We start from the raw sequence: 22,174 nt of genomic DNA, 5'->3' as shown, positions 1-22,174 counted from the left end.
GCTCGGATAGTGATGAGGAATCTGTTTCTAAACGTCTTAAAGATGTAGCTGATTGTGAGGAGTTTGACAGCGAAGAGGAAGAGCTGGATTGGACCAAGGTCTAGGAAGTGTTAGATGTGGTTAATGCTCCCACTTCTAGTGATGAGTTCCAGGGTTTTACTGACACTTGGTTTTCAGATACTACTTTGCAGGATGCAGTCCGAAGTACAGAATGGCAGCAATGGAGAAGTTGTGATTCACCTGTGGAAATGGATGCACCTGGAAGTGACTCCAGCGACTCGGATGAGATTTAAGGAGCAGTTTGGGAGCAGTCTAGTTGCAGAGTTCAAAGTGTCGTGTTACCGTGTGCCTTGTGTTTAACTCTTGCCCTGAGCTCCTGCTTACGGCTTCGTGGATTCCTGATTGTGTGGACGACCTTGCCGGAACTGGTTTCGTGAGTCTTATCTCCTGCCCTGACCCTCGGACTGCCTGACCACTCTACGCTCCTGCTTATCCCTTGGTGACTTCGTTGGACCGCTCCTCATGCGGATTGCTGTTTGCTGTTTTGTTTGGATTTGGAATGGACTGAGTTTCTGCCGCTGACTTCAAGCCTTACTGCCTGTGTTATTGCTGCTTTCCTTTCCCCAGCGAGGACTGACTGGGACTTGGTTTGTTTACATTCTTGCTGGCTGCAAGCCCTTTTGTGTTTACCGCTCTGCTTTTAAGAGCCCTTTTTCTTATGTTAATTGACATTAAAGACCTTTGTTTAACTCCTTAACTGCTGTCTTGCCTTGCTGGTCTGCCTGGGTCTTGACAAACTCACATAATTTTACTCCAGACTTGCTAAGATTCTCAAGTATAACTAAGGCTTCCAACTAGGTTAATAATGCATACTTAACATAAAGTTGTACATATAGGTAACTCTTATTCTAACAGTACAATAGTGGTAGTATAGGTTCTGTAATACAACCAAAGTTCAAAAACAGTCAAAGGACTTACCCAAGAGTAAATCCACGTCAACTTCACTTGCATGAAGAATTTGAACATTTATATGTGCATTAATTTGTTTGTTGACTCCATGAAGACTTAAGAACATATTCAAGACGGCAATAAGACTGTTTTTGAACTTTATTTGTATTACAGAACCAATACTACTACTATTGTGCTGTTAGAATAAGGGTTACCTATATGTACAGCTTTATGTTAAGTATGCATTATTAACCTAATTTGAAGCCTTAGTTATACTTGAGAATCTTAGCAAGTTTGGAGTAAAATTATGTGAGTTATACCACTTAATATGTTATGAGTATACTTTGTGAAAAGTGGATAAATAGAATACCTATATGAGAAGTATTACACTACTCTATACCATACACCCTCTTTCCTGTCTCCTGTTCCTTAGTAGCCTTGCTTTGGAAAGATTCATATTCTAAGTGCCTTTGATTCATGTTTTTGATTCATGTTTCCAGTGTTTTGGATTTTACTATAGAAGTTTCTGACTTTGTTTTTTATGAACTTTGATGAACTAATTCCTTGGACTATTTTGTTCCAGCTTATCTTCCTACCTAATTGGATTTACCTATACCTTTAAAGTGGTTTTTTTTAACTTTTGCTTCTTTTTAATTATCTTCAATAAATGGATTGCATTTCTACTCAGCTGTATGGTGTTTAAAGTCAGAGGGCCCTTCCTGGTCTGGGGTGTAGCAGTACCTGAGACTTTTGTGTATGTGTTTACATGCTTAGAGACATGTTTACATGCTTAGAGACAATTACTCTTTAAGTTAAGGAAGTCAGAATCAATGCTTCTTTGTGTTAAGAAAGAAAAACAACATATGTCCAAAACTAATGGAGATTTCAGCAAGTCACAGCTGAATGAGAAGTTGTCAAAAAATAAAGCACAACAACAGCAGAAAAATTACTAGATAAGAAGACCCTTTTCTCTCAGAAAAATGGGCAGATTTGTGAGGAATGCAGCCTGTCTGCCCGCCTCCTGCCAAGATGGATTGAATGAAGGACAATGAGTATGCATGTTGAATGTATGTGGAGTGAATGTATATGTTTTCCCTTTTTGTCTATGCAACCAATGTAGCTATTAGGGCTGGGCGGTTTCGTTTCGTTAATTCGTAATTCGTTAATAATTCGTTAATTTTTTCAATTACAAAACGATAACGAACCATTCTGGAGCAATTTTTTAAAAAAACGAATTTTTAAACACGTTTTGTAAATGCTTCGTATTTCGTTATTGTATTCGTTTCGTTATTGTTCTGAGGTCGTTTCGTTATTATTTCCGCATGTCTGGGGCAAGTTTTTTGTTTAATTAGTGAAAAAAAATTATAATATCACACCAACAGTCAACAACAGAGGGAGAGGGAAGCTTCAGAAGTTTTTGGAGGTTTTTTAGCGTATTTCGCGGTTGCGTCCGCCATTAACGAATCGATTCGTTATTGTTTCGGAAATCGATTCGTTAATGTTTTGTAATTTTTTTCACATTTACGAAATTTCGTAAATATCGAACTTTTTTAAGGGAAAATTTTGTAATTATTTTAAATATCGAAACAAAAAAAACCCCAAATACAAATCGATTTTAGAAACAAATTTTTCCGTTGTTACCCAGGCCTAGTAGCTATTATAAAACCAGTACTTGAGTCTGTGCGTCTACTTCTTTCTCTGAAAGTGCCTGATGCACTCTGTTCCACTGAAAATGGATTAAAGAACCCATGGGTCAGTGCTTAAAGTCCTCTAGATGAGTTTGGACTGCAATTACCAGTGTTCTGGCCAGCATAACAATCCAGGAACATGTGCTCATAATTCTGATCTCTGGTTGAAGGGAAAGCATGACTAAAGGGCAGGGAGAGAGAAATGTATTCCATGGCATCATTCAGTATATTCCTTCTGAAATACACTACACTTTCGAATACCTGGGGATATATTCCTAAACTTTCATGGAAACAGGAAATCATGGATACCAACAAATGGATGATTTCTGCTGGATATTACCATGGGGTCACCCCTGGAGCACCTAGAAAATTCCTAATGGGCCATATTTTCTTGGATGCAGGTAGGTGAAACTCTACGTATTGGTCGTGCAAGTATGGGACCCATACTGTATAGGGATCAGAAACTTTATTAGCTACTTATTTAAGTCTATGTTAAAACATGATTGCATGTTTCTTCCATGTGTTTGTGGGCTTGGAATAGAAGACCATACTTGTATAAATAATAGGCCTGGGCGGTTTCGTTCGTTAATTTCGTAATTCGTTAAATATTCGTTATTTTTAGCAATTACGAAATGAATACAAAACATTTTTTCAAACCCGGAAGGGTTTTTCAATAACGAAACGGCATCTTCCATCCTTTTTATGAGCTTCCGCCCATTTCGGAAATGGGATGGAGGATGCTGGTGCCTGGGAGCCAATCCAGCGCTCCCAAGCACCCAAGCAGTGCACCGTGGCTGATTGTGATTGGCCGGGAAGCCCTTTAAAAGCGGCTCCGCGTGGCCGCTTTGCTCATTGTTGCGGAGGCGAGGGAGAAGGGAGGTCCGGGAGGGCGGCTTGCATTGGCTTGCATTGGCTTGCATTGGCTTGCATTGGCTTGCATTGGCTTGGTTGGCTGGCTAAGCTGGATTTCCTCGCATTGATTCCTTAATTCCTTAATTCTGTTGTTGGGAGAGCGAGGGCGGTTTTTGTTAATTTGTTAATTTTCCATTTTTAAATATTTTTGAAAAATACCTTTCTTTTATTCTTAAAAAAAAATCAAAAAATATTCTAAAAAAAGGAAAGAATCTTGTGAGCCTGTGTGTGTGTGTTTCCCCCTGTCTTGTGGCTGTTGGCTCCACAGCGGGGAGAGCATTTTGTTAATTTTCCATTTTTAAATATTTTTGAAAAATACCTTTCTTTTATTCTTAAAAAAAATCAAAAAATATTTTTAAAAAAGGAAAGAATCTTGTGTGCCTGTGTGTACGTTTGTCATTTGTGTAGTTCCAACCAGTGCGCTCCTTTTGCCAACAGAAAGTGCTATAATACAGTGCTCGCTCATTATTTGTGTAGTTCCAACCAGTGCGCTCCTTTTGCCAACACAAAGTGCTATATAATACAGTGCTCGCTCATTATTTGTGTAGTTCCAACCAGTGCGCTCCTTTTGCCAACACAAAGTGCTATATAATACAGTGCTCGCTCATTATTTGTGTAGTTCCAACCAGTGCGCTCCTTTTGCCAACAGAAAGTGCTATAATACAGTGCTTGCTCATTATTTGTGTAGTTCCAACCAGTGCGCTCCTTTTGCCAACACAAAGTGCTATATAATACAGTGCTCGCTCATTATTTGTGTAGTTCCAACCAGTGCGCTCCTTTTGCCAACACAAAGTGCTATATAATACAGTGCTCGCTCATTATTTGTGTAGTTCCAACCAGTGCGCTCCTTTTGCCAACACAAAGTGCTATATAATACAGTGCTCGCTCATTATTTGTGTAGTTCCAACCAGTGCGCTCCTTTTGCCAACACAAAGTGCTATATAATACAGTGCTCGCTCATTATTTGTGTAGTTCCAACCAGTGCGCTCCTTTTGCCAACACAAAGTGCTATATAATACAGTGCTCGCTCATTATTTGTGTAGTTCCAACCAGTGCGCTCCTTTTGCCAACAGAAAGTGCTATATAATACAGTGCTCGCTCATTATTTGTGTAGTTCCAACCAGTGCGCTCCTTTTGCCAACACAAAGTGCTATATAATACAGTGCTCGCTCATTATTTGTGTAGTTCCAACCAGTGCGCTCCTTTTGCCAACACAAAGTGCTATATAATACAGTGCTCGCTCATTATTTGTGTAGTTCCAACCAGTGCGCTCCTTTTGCCAACACAAAGTGCTATATAATACAGTGCTCGCTCATTATTTGTGTAGTTCCAACCAGTGCGCTCCTTTTGCCAACACAAAGTGCTATATAATACAGTGCTCGCTCATTATTTGTGTAGTTCCAACCAGTGCGCTCCTTTTGCCAACACAAAGTGCTATATAATACAGTGCTCGCTCATTATTTGTGTAGTTCCAACCAGTGCGCTCCTTTTGCCAACACAAAGTGCTATATAATACAGTGCTCGCTCATTATTTGTGTAGTTCCAACCAGTGCGCTCCTTTTGCCAACACAAAGTGCTATATAATACAGTGCTCGCTCATTATTTGTGTAGTTCCAACCAGTGCGCTCCTTTTGCCAACACAAAGTGCTATATAATACAGTGCTCGCTCATTATTTGTGTAGTTCCAACCAGTGCGCTCCTTTTGCCAACACAAAGTGCTATATAATACAGTGCTCGCTCATTATTTGTGTAGTTCCAACCAGTGCGCTCCTTTTGCCAACACAAAGTGCTATATAATACAGTGCTCGCTCATTATTTGTGTAGTTCCAACCAGTGCGCTCCTTTTGCCAACACAAAGTGCTATATAATACAGTGCTCGCTCATTATTTGTGTAGTTCCAACCAGTGCGCTCCTTTTGCCAACACAAAGTGCTATATAATACAGTGCTCGCTCATTATTTGTGTAGTTCCAACCAGTGCGCTCCTTTTGCCAACACAAAGTGCTATATAATACAGTGCTCGCTCATGATTTGTGTAGTTCCAACCAGTGCGCTCCTTTTGCCATCACAAAGTGCTATATAATACAGTGCTCGCTCATGATTTGTGTAGTTCCAACCAGTGCGCTCCTTTTGCCAACACAAAGTGCTATATAATACAGTGCTCGCTCATGATTTGTGTAGTTCCAACCAGTGCGCTCCTTTTGCCAACACAAAGTGCTATATAATACAGTGCTCGCTCATTATTTGTGTAGTTCCAACCAGTGCGCTCCTTTTGCCAACACAAAGTGCTATATAATACAGTGCTCGCTCATTATTTGTGTAGTTCCAACCAGTGCGCTCCTTTTGCCAACACAAAGTGCTATATAATACAGTGCTCGCTCATTATTTGTGTAGTTCCAACCAGTGCGCTCCTTTTGCCAACACAAAGTGCTATATAATACAGTGCTCGCTCATTATTTGTGTAGTTCCAACCAGTGCGCTCCTTTTGCCAACACAAAGTGCTATATAATACAGTGCTCGCTCATGATTTGTGTAGTTCCAACCAGTGCGCTCCTTTTGCCATCACAAAGTGCTATATAATACAGTGCTCGCTCATGATTTGTGTAGTTCCAACCAGTGCGCTCCTTTTGCCATCACAAAGTGCTATATAATACAGTGCTCGCTCATTATTTGTGTAGTTCCAACCAGTGCGCTCCTTTTGCCAACACAAAGTGCTATATAATACAGTGCTCGCTCATTATTTGTGTAGTTCCAACCAGTGCGCTCCTTTTGCCAACACAAAGTGCTATATATAATACAGTGCAATTAGCACGAATAACGAAATTTCGTAAATGCCTTTTTGCGCATGCGCTAACGCGGTGCGCCATCTTAACGAATCGTTTCGTTATTAACGATGCAAGCAAATAACGAATTTCGTAAATGCTTTGCGCATGCGCCAACGCGGGCGCCATCTTAACGAAAATTTTGTAATTATTTTAAATATCGAAACAAAAAAAACCCCCCAATTACAAATCGATTTTAGAAACAAATTTTTCCGTTGTTACCCAGGGCTAATAAATAACTAAGTAAGACCTCGCTAGTCAGAGCCCCCAAAGCCCATTTAGTTAATGTATAATGTACTTTTGGACTCTCACTTGTTGAGGTGTTCCTGCGAGTACCTCTGTAGATCTTAGGAAGCTGTTTCTTGATTTAAGGCATTAGCGTACTGGTTTATATCCGAACAGAGGATGGGCCAGGGATGTCGCTGCCTTGGTCCAAACCAGAGATGTCACTGCCTTGTTCCAAACCCCATTGAAGCATCACGACCCCACAACCTTCTGGCAAACAAACTAGTCCAATGTGGGCTAGGCAAAACTATGGTGAGGTGGATCTGGAATTGGTTAAGCGAACGAACCCAGAGGGTGATTCTCCCCAAGGCTTCCTCCTCTTCATCCTGGAAAGTAGTGACGAGCAGAGGAGTTCCATCAGCAGGGTTCCATCCTGGGCCCGGTCCTGATCAGGATCTTTATTAATGACTTAGATGAAGAGCTAGAAGGCAGGATCATCAAGTTTGCAGATGACACCAAATTGGGAGGGAGAGCCAAGACTCCAGAGGACAGGAGCAGGGTTCAAAACGATCTTGACAGATTAGAGAGATGAAGGGCAAAAACTAACAAAATGAAGTTCAACAGGGACAAATGCAAGAGATTCCACTTTGGCAGGAAAAACGAAATGCAAAGATACAGAATGGGTGACGCCTGGCTCGAGAGCAGTACGTGTGGAAAAGATCTTGGAGTCCTCGTGGACAACAAGTTAAACATGAGCCAACAATGTGATGTGGCGGCAAAAAAAGCCAATGGGATTTTGGCCTGCATCAATAGGAGCCTAGTGTCTAGATCCAGGGAAGTAATGCTACCCCTCTATTCTGCTTTAGTTAGACGACACCTGGACTATTGTGTCCAATTCTGGGCACCACAATTCAAGAGAGATATTGACAAGCTGGAATGTGTCCAGAGAAGGGCAACTAAAATGATCAAGGGTCTGGAGAACAAGCCCTATGAGGAGCGGCTTAAGGAGCTGGGCATGTTTAGCCTGAAGACGATTTTTGTACAATTTTGTAATTTTGTGCAGCTAGGAGATCCACGCACAACACAAACCCCTGCAGTTAATTTCTTTTTGTGCGTAAAATTCTTATGTTTTTTCCGCACAAATCACAATGACCTTGAATAAAAAAAAATCCAATATTGTTGGCTTTCCAGAAGTTGATCTGGAGCCATTTTGAATTGTGCAAATAATAATAGTAAGTGTTCACCATATATTTTTGTGAGATTCACAAAAAACCACAAATTGTTGATTTCGTGCAAAAAAAAGGTGGTCACTACAAACCTCATCAATGTCAATTAAAGAAGCCATGTGTACTTCTGCACAAGTTGCCCCAAACTTCAGAATATCTGAATATCGGACATCAAGATTGCAAATTCCTGTCTGTATTTTATTATTTTAATAGTGTTTGTTGGGTGTTTTTCAAACCAGGAAAAGGATTGTGTTGAGTTTTCTTCTCACTATCCGTTCACACTCTCTCAGGTGCTGAGTACGTTTAGGTCTTGATTATTTTGCAAAGATAGTTGAACTTCATGTCGCAGTTCTCGTCATTCCATTTAGCAAGATCTGGAAGGACACAAAAACGGGGGTGAAACAAATGGCATCAGATTTTCCTTATATGTTTGCAATGCCACCATTTTCATAAAAACTACAATTTGGTTGGCAACTTGTTCAGATGTTCGGAGACTACTTATACTGGATTGAGGATTATGTAACGGCCGGGAGGTTTACTGTTATGTTATTTTTTAAAATACAGCGTGAGCTTTGACTTTATCATGCCAAAGCCATGCCACCCAATTCGTAAATCAATGCCTTCAAGAGTCTCACATCTCTAAACAACATCCATTCCTTCAGCCATACAAAACAACACAATGACATTAGGGAATCCCAAGATTCCTCTTTCCTTAGCAACAAATTGTTTCGAAATTGTTTTGAAATTGTTTCGTAATTGTTTCGTAATTATTTCCGTATGTCTGGTGCAAGTTTTATAGTTGTTGTTTGTTTTATCAGTGATAACAAATAAATTATCACACCAACAGTCAACAACAGAGGAAGAGGGAAGCTTCAGAAGTTCCCCCTGTCCCATTTGGAGGTTTTTTTAGCATATTGCGCAATCGCGTCCGCCATTAACAAATCGATTCGTAATTGTTTCGTAATTTTACGAAATTTTGTATATTTCAAACTTTTTTAAAGGAAAATTTCAGAATTCTTTTAAAAAACGAAACGCAAGGGCCCCCTAAAAACGAAACGAGTTTAGAACCAAATTTTTCCGTGGTTACCAAGCCTAGTATTTAAGCCATTGAATAAGTGACATATGTAACCTGCTTTGAGTCCCCCGTGTTTCAATACTCATTACAGCTTCTCGGCCTCATACTACAAGATTATGATTGAAGAAATAACGCCACATCTCCAAAAAAATATGAATGGGATACTAAATCATCAAAAGCCCCTAGATTCCTGGAGAAAGGCCACAATCAAAATGATAAATAAGAAAAAGCAAGACCCAAAAAACATGAAGAACTATAGACCAATGTCTTTGTTTCATGTAGATTATAAGGTATTTGTGAACATCCTAGCAGAGAAACTAAAATTCTTTTTTAAGTGATTGGATAAAGGAAGAGCAAGCAGGTTTCTTACCAAATCGTCAGATAAAGGATAATGTGAGAACTATATTAAACATAATATAATTTTATGAAAAAAATCAAGAAGAACTAGCCTTTTTAAGTTTGGATGCAGAAAAGGCATTTGACAACTTAAATTGGGATTTTAAAAAATTATTACTGAAAGAACTAGATTTTGGTTACCAATTCACAAATGACATAGATGCAATATATGAAAGGCCAGAAGCAAAAATAACAATAAATTTACAAGATTCAGAAACAATTAATATAGGCAAAGGAATAAGACAAGGATGCCCATTGTCTCCAGTATTATTCATTATGACTTTAGAAATCTTGCTTAATGGAATCAAGGAAGATCCAAACCTGAAAAGCTTAAGAATAAAGAAAGAAGAATTTAAATTGAGTCCCCCTTGTTTCAATACTCATGACAAAATTAGGAGGCACTGGTGAGTCATTGCTAAAGTGTTTCTAGCACAAAAATAGTAAAAAAAAAAACAATGGACTAAAACCTCATCTAAAATGGATGGGGTCCTCTCCTCCTTATTCAGTTTGTGCATCGTCCTTACCAAGCCTCATCCCAAACACATTGCATGTGAATTTGCAATCTTTGGTCCCTCGCATTTTGTGACTATGAGTTTGCCTACACTGGCCCGATAACCTGCATTGATCAGAACTCACTCCTGGATGTCTAGGGACTTCAGCTTGATAAGGCTCATTGACCGAGTTTAGGAGAAGTCTGGGAGTGCTCTCTCCAGTGGAGCCCCTTACTCCAAGGAGCTCATCATCTGGAGGACCAAAGCTTGAGAAGCAATGTCATAAACCTTCACAGACATCACACCCATCTTTGCCTACCTTTCGGTGTCATGGCTACACAGTCTTCCTTTCCATCCTTGTTGTTGGGTTCATGGGGGCTCCAAGGGATGTAGTTAACTGCAGACAAGTCTATCCACCTCCAACGTTTCTTTGTGAGATAGAACAAAAAAAGTGACATTGACTTTTCTGAGAAAGCAATGTCTATCCCCACTTTCTCAGCTTGTAGAAATCTTAGTGAGAATATTCGAAAAACAGCATATTTGAGTTCAGGATTAATTCTCCTGGGGTGCAGCTACATGAGGAGACTTAGCTTCATGGTGTCACTGTCTACATGACACATGGGAGTGATTCATATTAATGCAGGCCAGGACTCTTTATCTCTGCAGCAAAGAAAGACACTACTTAGAGATAGAGTAGACAAGCAAGTAGTGTCTTTCTTTGCTGCAGAGATACAAGCAATATATCCATTTCAAGGCAAAACGGTTTGTGAGTGGTTATTTAACATTGCTATATAGATCCTACAGTCTGCACTAATATCCTTCCCTCCAATGAGCAGTTGGGCTTTATTTCCTGAAGTATGGACTGGTTGGATCTTCTGGTGGTCCAAGGCACTCTCAGAACTTTCCTCCAACACCACAGTTCAAAAGCATCTCTCTTCCTTTGCCCGGCCTTCCTTAAGGTCCAGCTCTCACATTTGTAGGTGACTACGGGGAATACCATTGCTTTAACTGTGGATCTTTGTTGCCAATGTCATGTCTCTACTCTTCACTATTTTATCAAGATTGGTCCTTGCTCTCCCCCCAAGAAGGAAACGTCTTCTGATTTCCTGGCTACAGTTTGCCTAGACCTAGAAATACAAAGTCTGGCCCTGCCTCCACATTTCCTCCCTCTCTTTGCCAGTTATCAATCATTCTTGTTGCCATAATCTTGGTTTTATTGATGTTTCACAGCAACCCAGCTTTTGCACTTTCTTCTTTCACTTTGATTAGAAGGCTCCTCAGCCCCTCCTTGCTTTCAGCCATCAAAGTGGTATCATCTGCATATCTAATGTTAATGTTTCGCTCAGACTACTGGGAAGCATTCCTACTGCTAAAGGCTCATCTTCTGCAGAAGCTGAACCAGGCTGCAGAGATTGCTAGGAGTTGTTGACCTTCCTCTCCTCAGCTTCTCCTCACCATGACTGTAACAGATGGAGTGCAAGGAGAACTGACAAATGGAAGGGGAAAGGGAAGGTGATTTTGCCTTCCCTCCCTCCCCTCTCCCACATGGCTCTGGTGCCCCAGGAAATATCACTCCCTTTGTTGAGCCATGGTCATCATCAATTTTGAGACTAGTGGCCGCCCCAATGGAGATCAGGACTTCTTCTCATCACCACAGTGTCCCAAGGTATTTGCCATATGGGGCCGATTTGGAGTTCCATCGTTCAGATTGGCCCTGGATGATAGTGTCTCTGTTTAAGGGAGTAGAAGTGATGATATTCACATTCAGAATCTTTCCTCATCACACCATTTTCTTTCAGATAAATAGGCCTAGGGCAGTGGTCCTCAACCTTTCCAATGCCGCGACCCCTTAATACAGTTTCTCATGTGGTGGTGACCCCAACCATAAAATTACTTTTGTTGCTGCATTGCTATCGTTATGAATTGTAATGTAAATATTAGGGCTGGGTAACCACGGAAAAATTTGTTTCTAAACTCGATTCGTTTTTAGGGGGTTTTTGCGTTTCATTTTTTAAAAGAATTCCGAAATTTTTCTTTAAAAAAGTTCAAAATATACGAAATTTCGTAAAATTACGAAACAATTACGAAACAATTTTGAAACAAATACAAATAGATTCGTTAATGGCGGACGCAATTGCGCAATATGCTAAAAAACCCTCCAAATGGGACCGGGGGAACTTCGGAAGCTTCCCTCTCCCTCTGTTGTTGACTGTTGGTGTGATAATTTACTTTTTATCACTGATAAAACAAACAACAACCCTAAAACTTGCACCAGACATATGGAAATAATTACGAAACAATTACGAAACAATTTCGAAACAATTACGAATCGATTATGAAACAATTACGAAACAATTACGAAATAAATTGAAAAAATTCATTTCGATTTTTAGTTACTCTTGCATGGCTCAATATCGGATCGTAAGCTAATTTAAATACGAATGAATAACGAATTACGAAATTAACGAACGAAACCGCCCAACCCTAGTAAATATCTGATATGCAGGGTGTGTTTTCATTCACTGCATCAATCTGGGAACAAATACCCGATACACCCAAACCTGAATACTGCTGGGAGTTGTAGTTTCTGGAATTTATAGTTCAGCTACAATTAAAGAGCATCCTGAATTCCACTAATGATGGAATTGAACCAAATTTGGCACACATAACTCCCATGAACAAGAGAAAATACTGACAGGGTTTGGTGGGCATTGACCTTGAGTTTGGGAGTTGTAATTCTCCTACATCCAGAGGACTCAAACATCCAGTGGACTCAAACAATGGTGGATCTGGACCAAACTTGGCATGAAAACTCCATATGCCCAAATGTGAACACTGGTGGAGTTTGGGGAAAATAGACATTGACCTTCGGGATTTGTAATTACTGGGATTTATAGTTCGTGTACAATCAAAGAGTTTTCTGAACTCCACCAACAATAGAATTGGGCCAAACTTGACACACGGAACCCCTTGACCAACAGAAAATACTGTGTTTTCTGATGGTCTTCAGTGACCCCTCTGATGTCCCCTCATGACCCCCCCCCCCCAGGCGTCCTGAACCCCAGGCCTAAGGAATAGTTTGGATCAGCAGATCTTTCTTATTGATGTCTTAAGCTTATATAAGGTAGGGGAAGGGATACATGAAGACCACAGTCTGTTAAATAATAACGAGGGGTGCATGTAAACATTCAACTGGGAATAGGGTTCATAGGCCCTGGGTTGCTTCTATGGCCCTCAGGCTGAAAGGGAGGAATCTCAAGGTGAGAGCACTGCCTTGAAACTAAGCAGAAACGCCTTTCAGGGCACCTCTGGAGCTCAGTACTCTGGATGTTTTGGGTAAGGATAGCCACAGACCCTGAGGACCAGAGAAGAGGGGCCAGGCCACAAGATTGGGGAACCATGGAGCTCTTCTTTCAGAGGGGTGGATTGCCTTTCACTTTCCTTTTTTAGGTGGGAATCCACACCAAGCTCTGGTTCAGGAGAGCAAAGCTAAGCAAAGCTCATCTCTCTTTCTACTTACAAGTGTGCCCCCTTTGTTGTACAGTCCAATCCAGACAGGAGCATCGATTTTAAAGATATGTAGAAGCGCATTGGAAACAGCATGCATCTCTTTCTCATTGAGGATAGATGCAAGATGGCTTTCTGCTCCATGAGACAGGCACTCCATCTGATGGGAACCAAAGACAAGGAGGTATTTTACCCAAGAGAAAAAGGAAAGATGAGAAGAAGGGAAAAAAAACACCAGAATTTCTTCATGGAAGCATAGGATCAGCCAGTCCAACCCACTTCTACCATGCAAGAATATACAACCCAATCACTCCCAACAGATGGCCATCCAGCCACTCTTTTTTTTGCTGGAATTTAAATCAATTGCTTCATTGTGCCTCTGGAGATGTAGAAATCAAGCCTTCTCCTTCCTCACTGTCACATCCTTTCAGATATTTAATTGTGTCTCATATGTCTCCTGTCAACTTTCTCTTCTCCAAGCTAAACATCCTCAGCTCCTTATGGTACTCCTCAGAGGAATTAATAGTTTCCAGACCTTTATCATTTTGCTCACCCTTCTCTGGAATTTTTTTCTCTTGTCTATCTCTTTCTTGAATTGCTTTCTGCAGAACTGGAACCAAAGTTATTCCAGGCGAGAAAGTCCAACCAAAGCAGAAGAGAGTGGGACTAGGTGTGACGGCGCGAGTGGCACCACCTATGTGTAGAACTGTAAGTTGCAGGATTTGAACTGTTGTATCATGCCTGACTTTGCCTTTTTACCCTGTAGATGCATAGTTGGATTGATTGGTTATTTATAGCTGTCAATCAATATTGTTTGCACCAGTTGAATTGCTCCTCCTGCTCAATTGTTTGACCCCACCTCTTCCTGGAGCAGTACAGTGTTTCCTTTTCCATTCCACCATCAAGCTTTCTATCAGGTGGACGTGAGAGAGAGACTTGGCTCTGAAGCCCTTGATTAAGTTACCTCTCAGCACCAATTCTGAGGGTCTTACCCTTGAGACTTATGCTTCATGTTCAGATCAACCTGGATGATGTTGAGAAGTCTCAAGCGCCTTCAAACCAGTTCTTTGGCACCAGAAGAAGGCTTTGTGCCTTCAAAATATAGGCCATTGGAATTAGGGTTGTGATTATTCCAATATTCACAGCCATTGAGAAAGAGGGACCTGGAAAAGCTTCTCAGCTGCAAAACTCCTTGGACCCAAGACAACCAGAGACTGTAATGTATATTTTCCTTTATCCCTTTGAAACTTATTGCATTAAAAGGATAACTTTTTGTGAACAATTAAAGCTATTTTGAGTTATCTACAGTGTTTTGGTCCTTGGGAGTTCCAGTTTTCCTAAAGAAGGGCAAGAAGCAATCCCCTGGGGAAAGATGTCATGTCCATGCCTCTTTCACTAAGAGTTAAAGCCCCCAGGTGCGACGGCACACTAGGACATTCTTCAATCTTGACCAGGGCTCTTCAACCTGCGGCCCTCCAGGTGTCTTGGACTTCAACTCCCAGAATTCCTGGAATTCCAAGCTGGCTAGGGTTTCTGGGAGTTGGAGGCACAAACGGCTGGAAGGTCACAGGTTGAAGAGGCCTGATTTAGACATGGTACTCTTATTGCTGCAGAATTACTAGAATTGCATTGACCCTTTAAAACTACCACATCACACTGTTGACTCATGTTCACCTTGTGGTGCACTAAAACTCCTAGATCTATTTCACATGGACTGTTTTCAAGCCATTCTTTTGTACTGGCGTCTCTTTTTCTGTGACATAGGAATAGATTGTGAAGGACTGTGCTTCCAATGGACAGCTTAAGGGTGAAAGATTGGCCCCCAACATCCATATAATTGTCCCTCTTGATGTAAACACATTTTTAAAAGCCATGACCTACCTCTGCCTCATGCCAATTTACTTTCTCTTGGAAATACGCATAGCAACTGCGCTCATAGGGGAACCAGCCATTCTCGCACTTTATTCCTAGACTTCCTGGAAAAGAGAAGAAAACACTCTTTGGTTTGCAAAGAACTAAACATCCTATCTGAGGTTTTTCCTGGTGTGATGGGCCTTGGAACTCCTCATTTTGGGAGCACCCCATCAATTTGTGCCTTAGTGTAATCCCAAGTAGTGTCATATTGATATTGAAAACCAGAGCTCCAAAAAACAAACCCCCTGAGTCTGCAGCTTCATTGGAACTATTTATTTATTTATTTATTTATTTATTTATTTATTTATTGGTAGTATTTGTATACCCCATCTCTTCTCTACCCTCAAAGGGGGGCTTGTCAGGATTATTGAAAGTATGCATGTATGTTTTTCAATGTGTTTCAATATGTTTAACAATTGTGTTCATATGTATTCAAAATGGATTCAGTCATGTTCAATTGTATGCTGGACTTGTTGTTGCTAGAGTCAGAGAGAGTAAAGATCTTGACAGAAGTTAGATAACAAAGTTTCCTGCCTGGGAAGAAAAAGGGAGGATCCAGCCAGAGAGAAATGAGATAAGCAGATGTTCTGGAAACTGTTGTGTGCTGTGCTTTGTAGTGTTCATGATGTAGCCCGCTTGGAAGTAGACCTGTCTTGAGATGTACTAAGTAAACTTGAAGTTATTTCTGAAACTGGCAGACTGCAGTGTCCTATTTTGCGTCTGTGTGATCTGGTAACCTCAATTCCGCTGTGCATAGACCCCAGGGTCTCACTCTGACAGGGCTCAGGATAGCTGGGAGGGCATTCGCACAATTAAAACTCATGTGCCAACTGCGACCGTACCTCGTGAAGTCGGATCTGGCCATGGTGTTCCACGCCTTAGTCACCTCCAGATTGGATTACTGTAATGCACTCTACATGGGGCTGCCCTTGAAGACGGCTCGGAAATATCAATTGGTACAACGAACGGCAGCCAGGTTACTAACTGGAGCGACGTACAGGGAGCGGTCTACCCCCCGTTTAAGGAACTCCATTGGCTGCTGTTCATTTTCCGGTTCCAATTCAAGGTGATCCATCTTAATAGGACAACTGACCACTGTAGTTTTATATATACTGTTTTTAAAGTTGTTTTTGTAATTGTGATATATGATATTTTAATGAATGTATATGTTTTTTATGGCTGGAAACCGGGCTGAGTCCCTCAATGAGGTTGAGAAGCTCGGTATAGAGAACTTCAAACAGGTAAGGGTTTTTTTTTTCTCCCACCCTGGACATTTCACAGATATACATACACCTCACTTGCCTCATTAGCAAATTTACCTCTGAAGATGCCAGCCACAGATGCAGGCGAAACATCAGGAGAGAATGCTACTGGAACATGGCCAGATAGCCAGAAAACTCACAGCAACCCATTATTAAAAATATTGTGGATGAAATGACCCTCGGGTGATGAGAATATGGTGTATATGAAATATCAATGATTTTTATATTTAGACTTGGTTCCCATCTCCAATATATCTCTCATGCAAAAACCCACCCAACAACACTGAAATGTGGAACACTTCTGGTCCCAAGAATTTGTATAAGGAATACTCAATCTGTATATTTAAAAAAAAGCATAATTGGATATGGAAAGAAACTTACCCAGTGCATGGCATGAAAAGGTTTCCAGATTATGTTACATTTTTAAAGCAACAACAATAACAACAACAAAACAAATCCCCAGATCTCGAAAATGAGTGATATGAATGGCACAAACCCCAATTTAAAGAACTCATCTCACCATTTTCAGGAAAGGAATTTATGTCCTGGTTGCCAACAGGCACCAAATCATATTTGTGTATCTGTTTTCACATATGAATTTACCAAGACGTACCTTTTGGGAAGAAAGACACAACCAAGAGGCCACAAACGGAGAGGTGGAGGTAAAACATTTGATGCACCTGAGGATAGAGAAGAAAACGGAAGTTGTACTCCAGACCAGGAAAAGCCCTCTGACTTTCAAACACCACACAGCTGAGTACAAATGCAAGCAGTTTATTGAAGATAATAAAAAAGCATTAGTAGTTTTTTTGTGTGGGGTCAGAAGCGACTTGAGTAACTGCAAGTAAAAACACTTCATAGAAATAGGTAAATCCAAGAAGGTAGAAACATAAGCAGGAACAAATAATCCAGGAAATAAGTCCATCACAGTTCATGAAAAACTATCACAGGAACTTCCAAGGTAAAACTCCAAACTTGAAAAAAGGCATAACTTGAATCTATCCAAGGCAAGGCTACAAGGTTCAGGACAAACGTCTTAATTCAACTCCAACATTGCTTCGTCTGGCTACAGATTCTGCACTTGGCACTTTTATCCCCTAATCTACTCTATATCCCAAGCTGCCAGAAAAGGATTTCTTCCCAGCCTTGACTCTCTTATCAGTTTCTCTCTCAGCCTAGCAGAACGCCTGAGGGATTGGTGTGTTTGTCTGTTCTGTCTTCTATCTTCTGGCTCATTAATTTCTGCAGCTTGGCCAGGTGCCGAGCTTTTCTCAGGCTCAAAGTCCTGAGAATTCTCTGGTAGCAATTCAGGCCCTCTTCCAGAGACCATCCCATCATCCCCAAACTCTTCAGGAACATTCTCATCAGCAAAGACACTCTGAACAGGAATCCCATTGTCATTCTCTGCATCTAAAACACCCTCATCATAGAATCATAGAATAGAATCAAAGAGTTGGAAGAGACCTCCTGGCCCATCCAGTCCAACCCCATTCTGCCAAGAAGCAGGAATATTGCATTTAAATCACCCCTGACAGATGGCCACCCAGCCTCTGTTTAAAAGTTTCCAAAGAAGGAGCCTCCACCACACTCCGGGGCAGAGAGTTCCACTGCTGAACGGCTCTCACAGTCAGGAAGTTCTTCCTCATGTTCAGGTGGAATCTCCTCTCTTGTAGTTTGAAGCCATTGCTCCACTGCGTCCTAGTCTCCAGGGAAGCAGAAAACAAGCTTGCTCCCTCCTGCTCCCTGTGGCTTCCTCTCACATATTTATACATGGCTATCATGTCTCCTCTCAGCCTTCTCTTCTTGAGGCTAAACATGCCCAGTTCCTTAAGCCGCTCCTCATAGGGCTTGTTCTCCAGACCCTTGATCATTAAAAACAGCATTGTCATTCCCAACATTCACAGTGCACTGATCATTAGACACAATCACAGGCTGAACACTCTGATCATTAGATACAATCACAGGCTGAACACTCTGATCATTAGATACAATCACAGGCTGAACACTCTGATCATTAGACACAATCACAGGCTGAACACTCTGATCATTAGACACAATCACAGGCTGAACACTCTGATCATTAGACACAATCACAGGCTGAACACTCTGATCATTAGATACAATCACAGGCTGAACACTCTGATCATTAGACACAATCACAGGCTGAACACTCTGATCATTAGACACAATCACAGGCTGAACACTCTGATCATTAGATACAATCACAGGCTGAACACTCTGATCATTAGACACAATCACAGGCTGAACACTCTGATCATTAGACACAATCACAGGCTGAACACTCTGATCATTAGATACAATCACAGGCTGAACACTCTGATCATTAGATACAATCACAGGCTGAACACTCTGATCATTAGACACAATCACAGGCTGAACACTCTGATCATTAGACACAATCACAGGCTGAACACTCTGATCATTAGATACAATCACAGGCTGAACACTCTGATCATTAGATACAATCACAAGCTGAACACTCTGATCATTAGACACAATCACAGGCTGAACACTCTGATCATTAGACACAATCACAGGCTGAACACTCTGATCATTAGATACAATCACAGGCTGAACACTCTGATCATTAGACACAATCACAGGCTGAACACTCTGATCATTAGACACAATCACAGGCTGAACACTCTGATCATTAGATACAATCACAGGCTGAACACTCTGATCATTAGATACAATCACAGGCTGAACACTCTGATCATTAGATACAATCACAGGCTGAACACTCTGATCATTAGACACAATCACAGGCTGAACACTCTGATCATTAGACACAATCACAGGCTGAACACTCTGATCATTAGACACAATCACAGGCTGAACACTCTGATCATTAGACACAATCACAGGCTGAACACTCTGATCATTAGACACAATCACAGGCTGAACACTCTGATCATTAGACACAATCACAGGCTGAACACTCTGATCATTAGATACAATCACAGGCTGAACACTCTGATCATTAGACACAATCACAGGCTGAACACTCTGATCATTAGATACAATCACAGGCTCAACTCCAACAACAGATGTGCTGATAGAGAGGCAGAGCTATCTATTAGGCCTGGGTAACCACGGAAAAATTTGGTTCTAAACTCGTTTCGTTTTTAGGGGGGCCCTTGTGTTTCGTTTTTTTAAAGAATTCCAAAATTTTCCTTTAAAAAAGTTCAAAATATACGAAATTTCGTAAAATTACGAATTGATTCGTTAATGGCGGACGCAATTGCGCAATATGCTAAAAAACCCTCCAAATGGGAGAGGGGGAACTTCTGAAGCTTCCCTCTCCCTCTGTTGTTGACTGTTGGTGTGATAATTTATTTTTTTATCACTGATAAAACAAACAACAACTATAAAACTTGCACCAGACATACAGAAATAATTACGAAACAATTACGAAACAATTTTGAACCAATTACGAAACAATTACGAAACAATACGAAATAAATTGGAAAAATTGTTTCGATTTTTAATTACTCCTCACAGTAGTCCTGCATGGCTCAATATTGGATCGTAAGCTAATTTAAATACGAATTAATAACGAATTACGAAATTAACAAACGAAACCGCCCAAGCCTACTATCTATAAAATATGTTTCAGATGTTCAGTGCACCTACACCAGGTATGGGCAATCTTTGGCCCTCCAGATGTTTTGGACTTCAACTCCCACAATTCCTAACAGCCTCACACTCCTTCCTTTTCCCCCTCAGCTGCTTAAAGATTGGTTATGGGCCCAGCACTCAACTTAACATTGGTTATGGGTCCAGCACTCAGCTTAATCAGCTGAGGGAAAAAAGGAAATAGCCTGAGGCTGTTAGGAATTGTGGGAGTTGAAGTCCAAGTTTGCCCATGCCTTATCTACACTGTAGAATTAATGCAGCTTGACACCACTCTAATTGCCATGGCTTCCAACGCTATAGAAGCCTGGGAGTTGTAGTTTTACAAGAACTCCACGGATTCCACAGTATCGAGCCATGGCAATTAAAGTGGTGTCAAAGCACATTAACTTTACGATGCAGAGATGCACCTCTATTTAAACGTACCATGCTATGCTGGCAATAAAAACCTGGGTTCGTTTTTATGATGTGCCTGGATATTCTCTTGTTGAAACGACGAAGGGACTCACCTGTCTGCCTTTCCACTTAGTTTCTCTTTAACGTTTGAGCCCTGAAACTTTAATCCAAGTCATTGCGCTTCATGCTCTGGGGGCATTTATAGAAGAACGGTAGAGAGTAACATACAGGGTGAGACTGAGCATGCATATGGGAGATGCATATGGGATGCAGTCACTGAACATAAGTGCCCATAATCTCAGCACACTGTTCCTTCCACAAATGAATAGTTGCCAAGACACTTTATAAAGAAAGAGGAAACAGTGTATGGAGAATGTCATGTCCAAACCGGAGGCCCGTGAAGATGGAATCTAATGAAGGAAGGAAAGAAGAGCGGGTGATTAAAGTTTAACTGCCCTGCTTTGAGATCAGTGAATGCTCAACCAGATAGTCTTCTTGTAGTGCATGTACACTGCTGGATAAATGTTATTGGGCTTCAGCTTCCAGTAGTGGGTAGCACTAAAATACCAGTCACATTGGAGCCTTCCAGGTAGGACATGGAGATGGGATAAGAAAAATAATAGAATCCTAGAATCAAAGAGTTGGAAGAGACCTCCTGGGCCATCATCCAGTCCAACCCCATTCTGCCAAGAAGCAGGAATATTGCATTCAAATCACTCCTGACATGTGGCCATCCAGCCTCTGCTTAAAAGCTTCCAAAGAAGGAGCCTCCACCACACTCCGGGGCAGAGAGTTCCACTGCTGAACGGCTCTCACAGTCAGGAAGTTCTTCCTCGTGTTCAGATTGAATCTCTTCTCTTGTAGTTTGAAGCCATTGCTCCATTGTGTCCTAGTCTCCATGGAAGCAGAAAGCAAGCTTGCTCCCTCCTCCCTGTGGCTTCCTCTCACATATTTATACATGGCTATCATCATATCTCCTCTCAGCCTTCTCTTCTTCAGGCTAAACATGCCCAGCTCCTTAAGCCGCTCCTCATAGGGCTCGTTCTCCAGACCCTTGATCATTTTAGTCGCCCTCCCCTGGACACATTCCAGCTTAGAGTCAATATCTCTCTTGAATTGTGGTGCCCAGAATATTCCAGGTGTGGTCTAACCAAAGCGGAATAGAGCATGGGGAGCATGACTTCCCTGGATCTAGACACTATGCTCCTATTGATGCAGGCCAAAATCCCATTGGCTTTTTTTCCCGCCACATCACATTGTTGGCTCATGTTTAACTTGTTGTCCACGAGGACTCCAAGATCTTTTCCACACATCCTGCTGTCGAGCCAGGCGTCCCCCATTCTGTATCTTTGCATTTCGTTTTTCCTGCCTAAGTGGAGTATCTTGCATTTGTCACTGTTGAACTTCGTTTTGTTAGTTTTGGCCAATCATCTCTCTAATCTAAGAAGAAGAAGAAGAGGAGGAGGAGGAAAAAGAAAAAGAAGAGGAAGAGGAGAAAGAGGATCTTTATTTTTCTACCCCACTTCCATCTCCCCAAGGGGACACGGGCCGGCTGACATGGGGCCAAGCCCAAGCAACATACAGATCAAAAGCAAAGACAACAGAAAATTACAAATTAAAATAGCACAAACAGCATAACAGTAATAAAAAAGTATCA

General features: G+C 41.2%; 1 protein-coding gene across 1 annotated transcript; it reads right to left on the bottom strand.

The window, feature by feature from the left end:
• Window positions 1-8,122: 8,122 nt before the first annotated feature.
• LOC137097142 (regenerating islet-derived protein 4-like) lies at window positions 8,123-21,115 on the bottom strand. The gene is made up of 7 exons (XM_067468524.1): window positions 21,085-21,115; window positions 20,548-20,645; window positions 17,078-17,144; window positions 15,170-15,264; window positions 13,302-13,448; window positions 10,101-10,209; window positions 8,123-8,193 (listed from the first exon to the last, which is right to left on the bottom strand). Exons 1-7 carry the CDS (start codon window positions 21,113-21,115, stop codon window positions 8,123-8,125), a joined length of 618 nt encoding a protein of 205 aa, XP_067324625.1.
• Window positions 21,116-22,174: the final 1,059 nt, after the last annotated feature.

The sequence above is a fragment of the Anolis sagrei genome, chromosome 5 (genome assembly GCF_037176765.1).
Source record: "Anolis sagrei isolate rAnoSag1 chromosome 5, rAnoSag1.mat, whole genome shotgun sequence".
Classification (NCBI taxonomy): Eukaryota; Metazoa; Chordata; class Lepidosauria; order Squamata; family Dactyloidae; genus Anolis; species Anolis sagrei.
The sequence above is the reverse complement of the archived record's forward strand: the minus strand, read 5'-3'. Positions and strand labels throughout refer to the sequence as shown.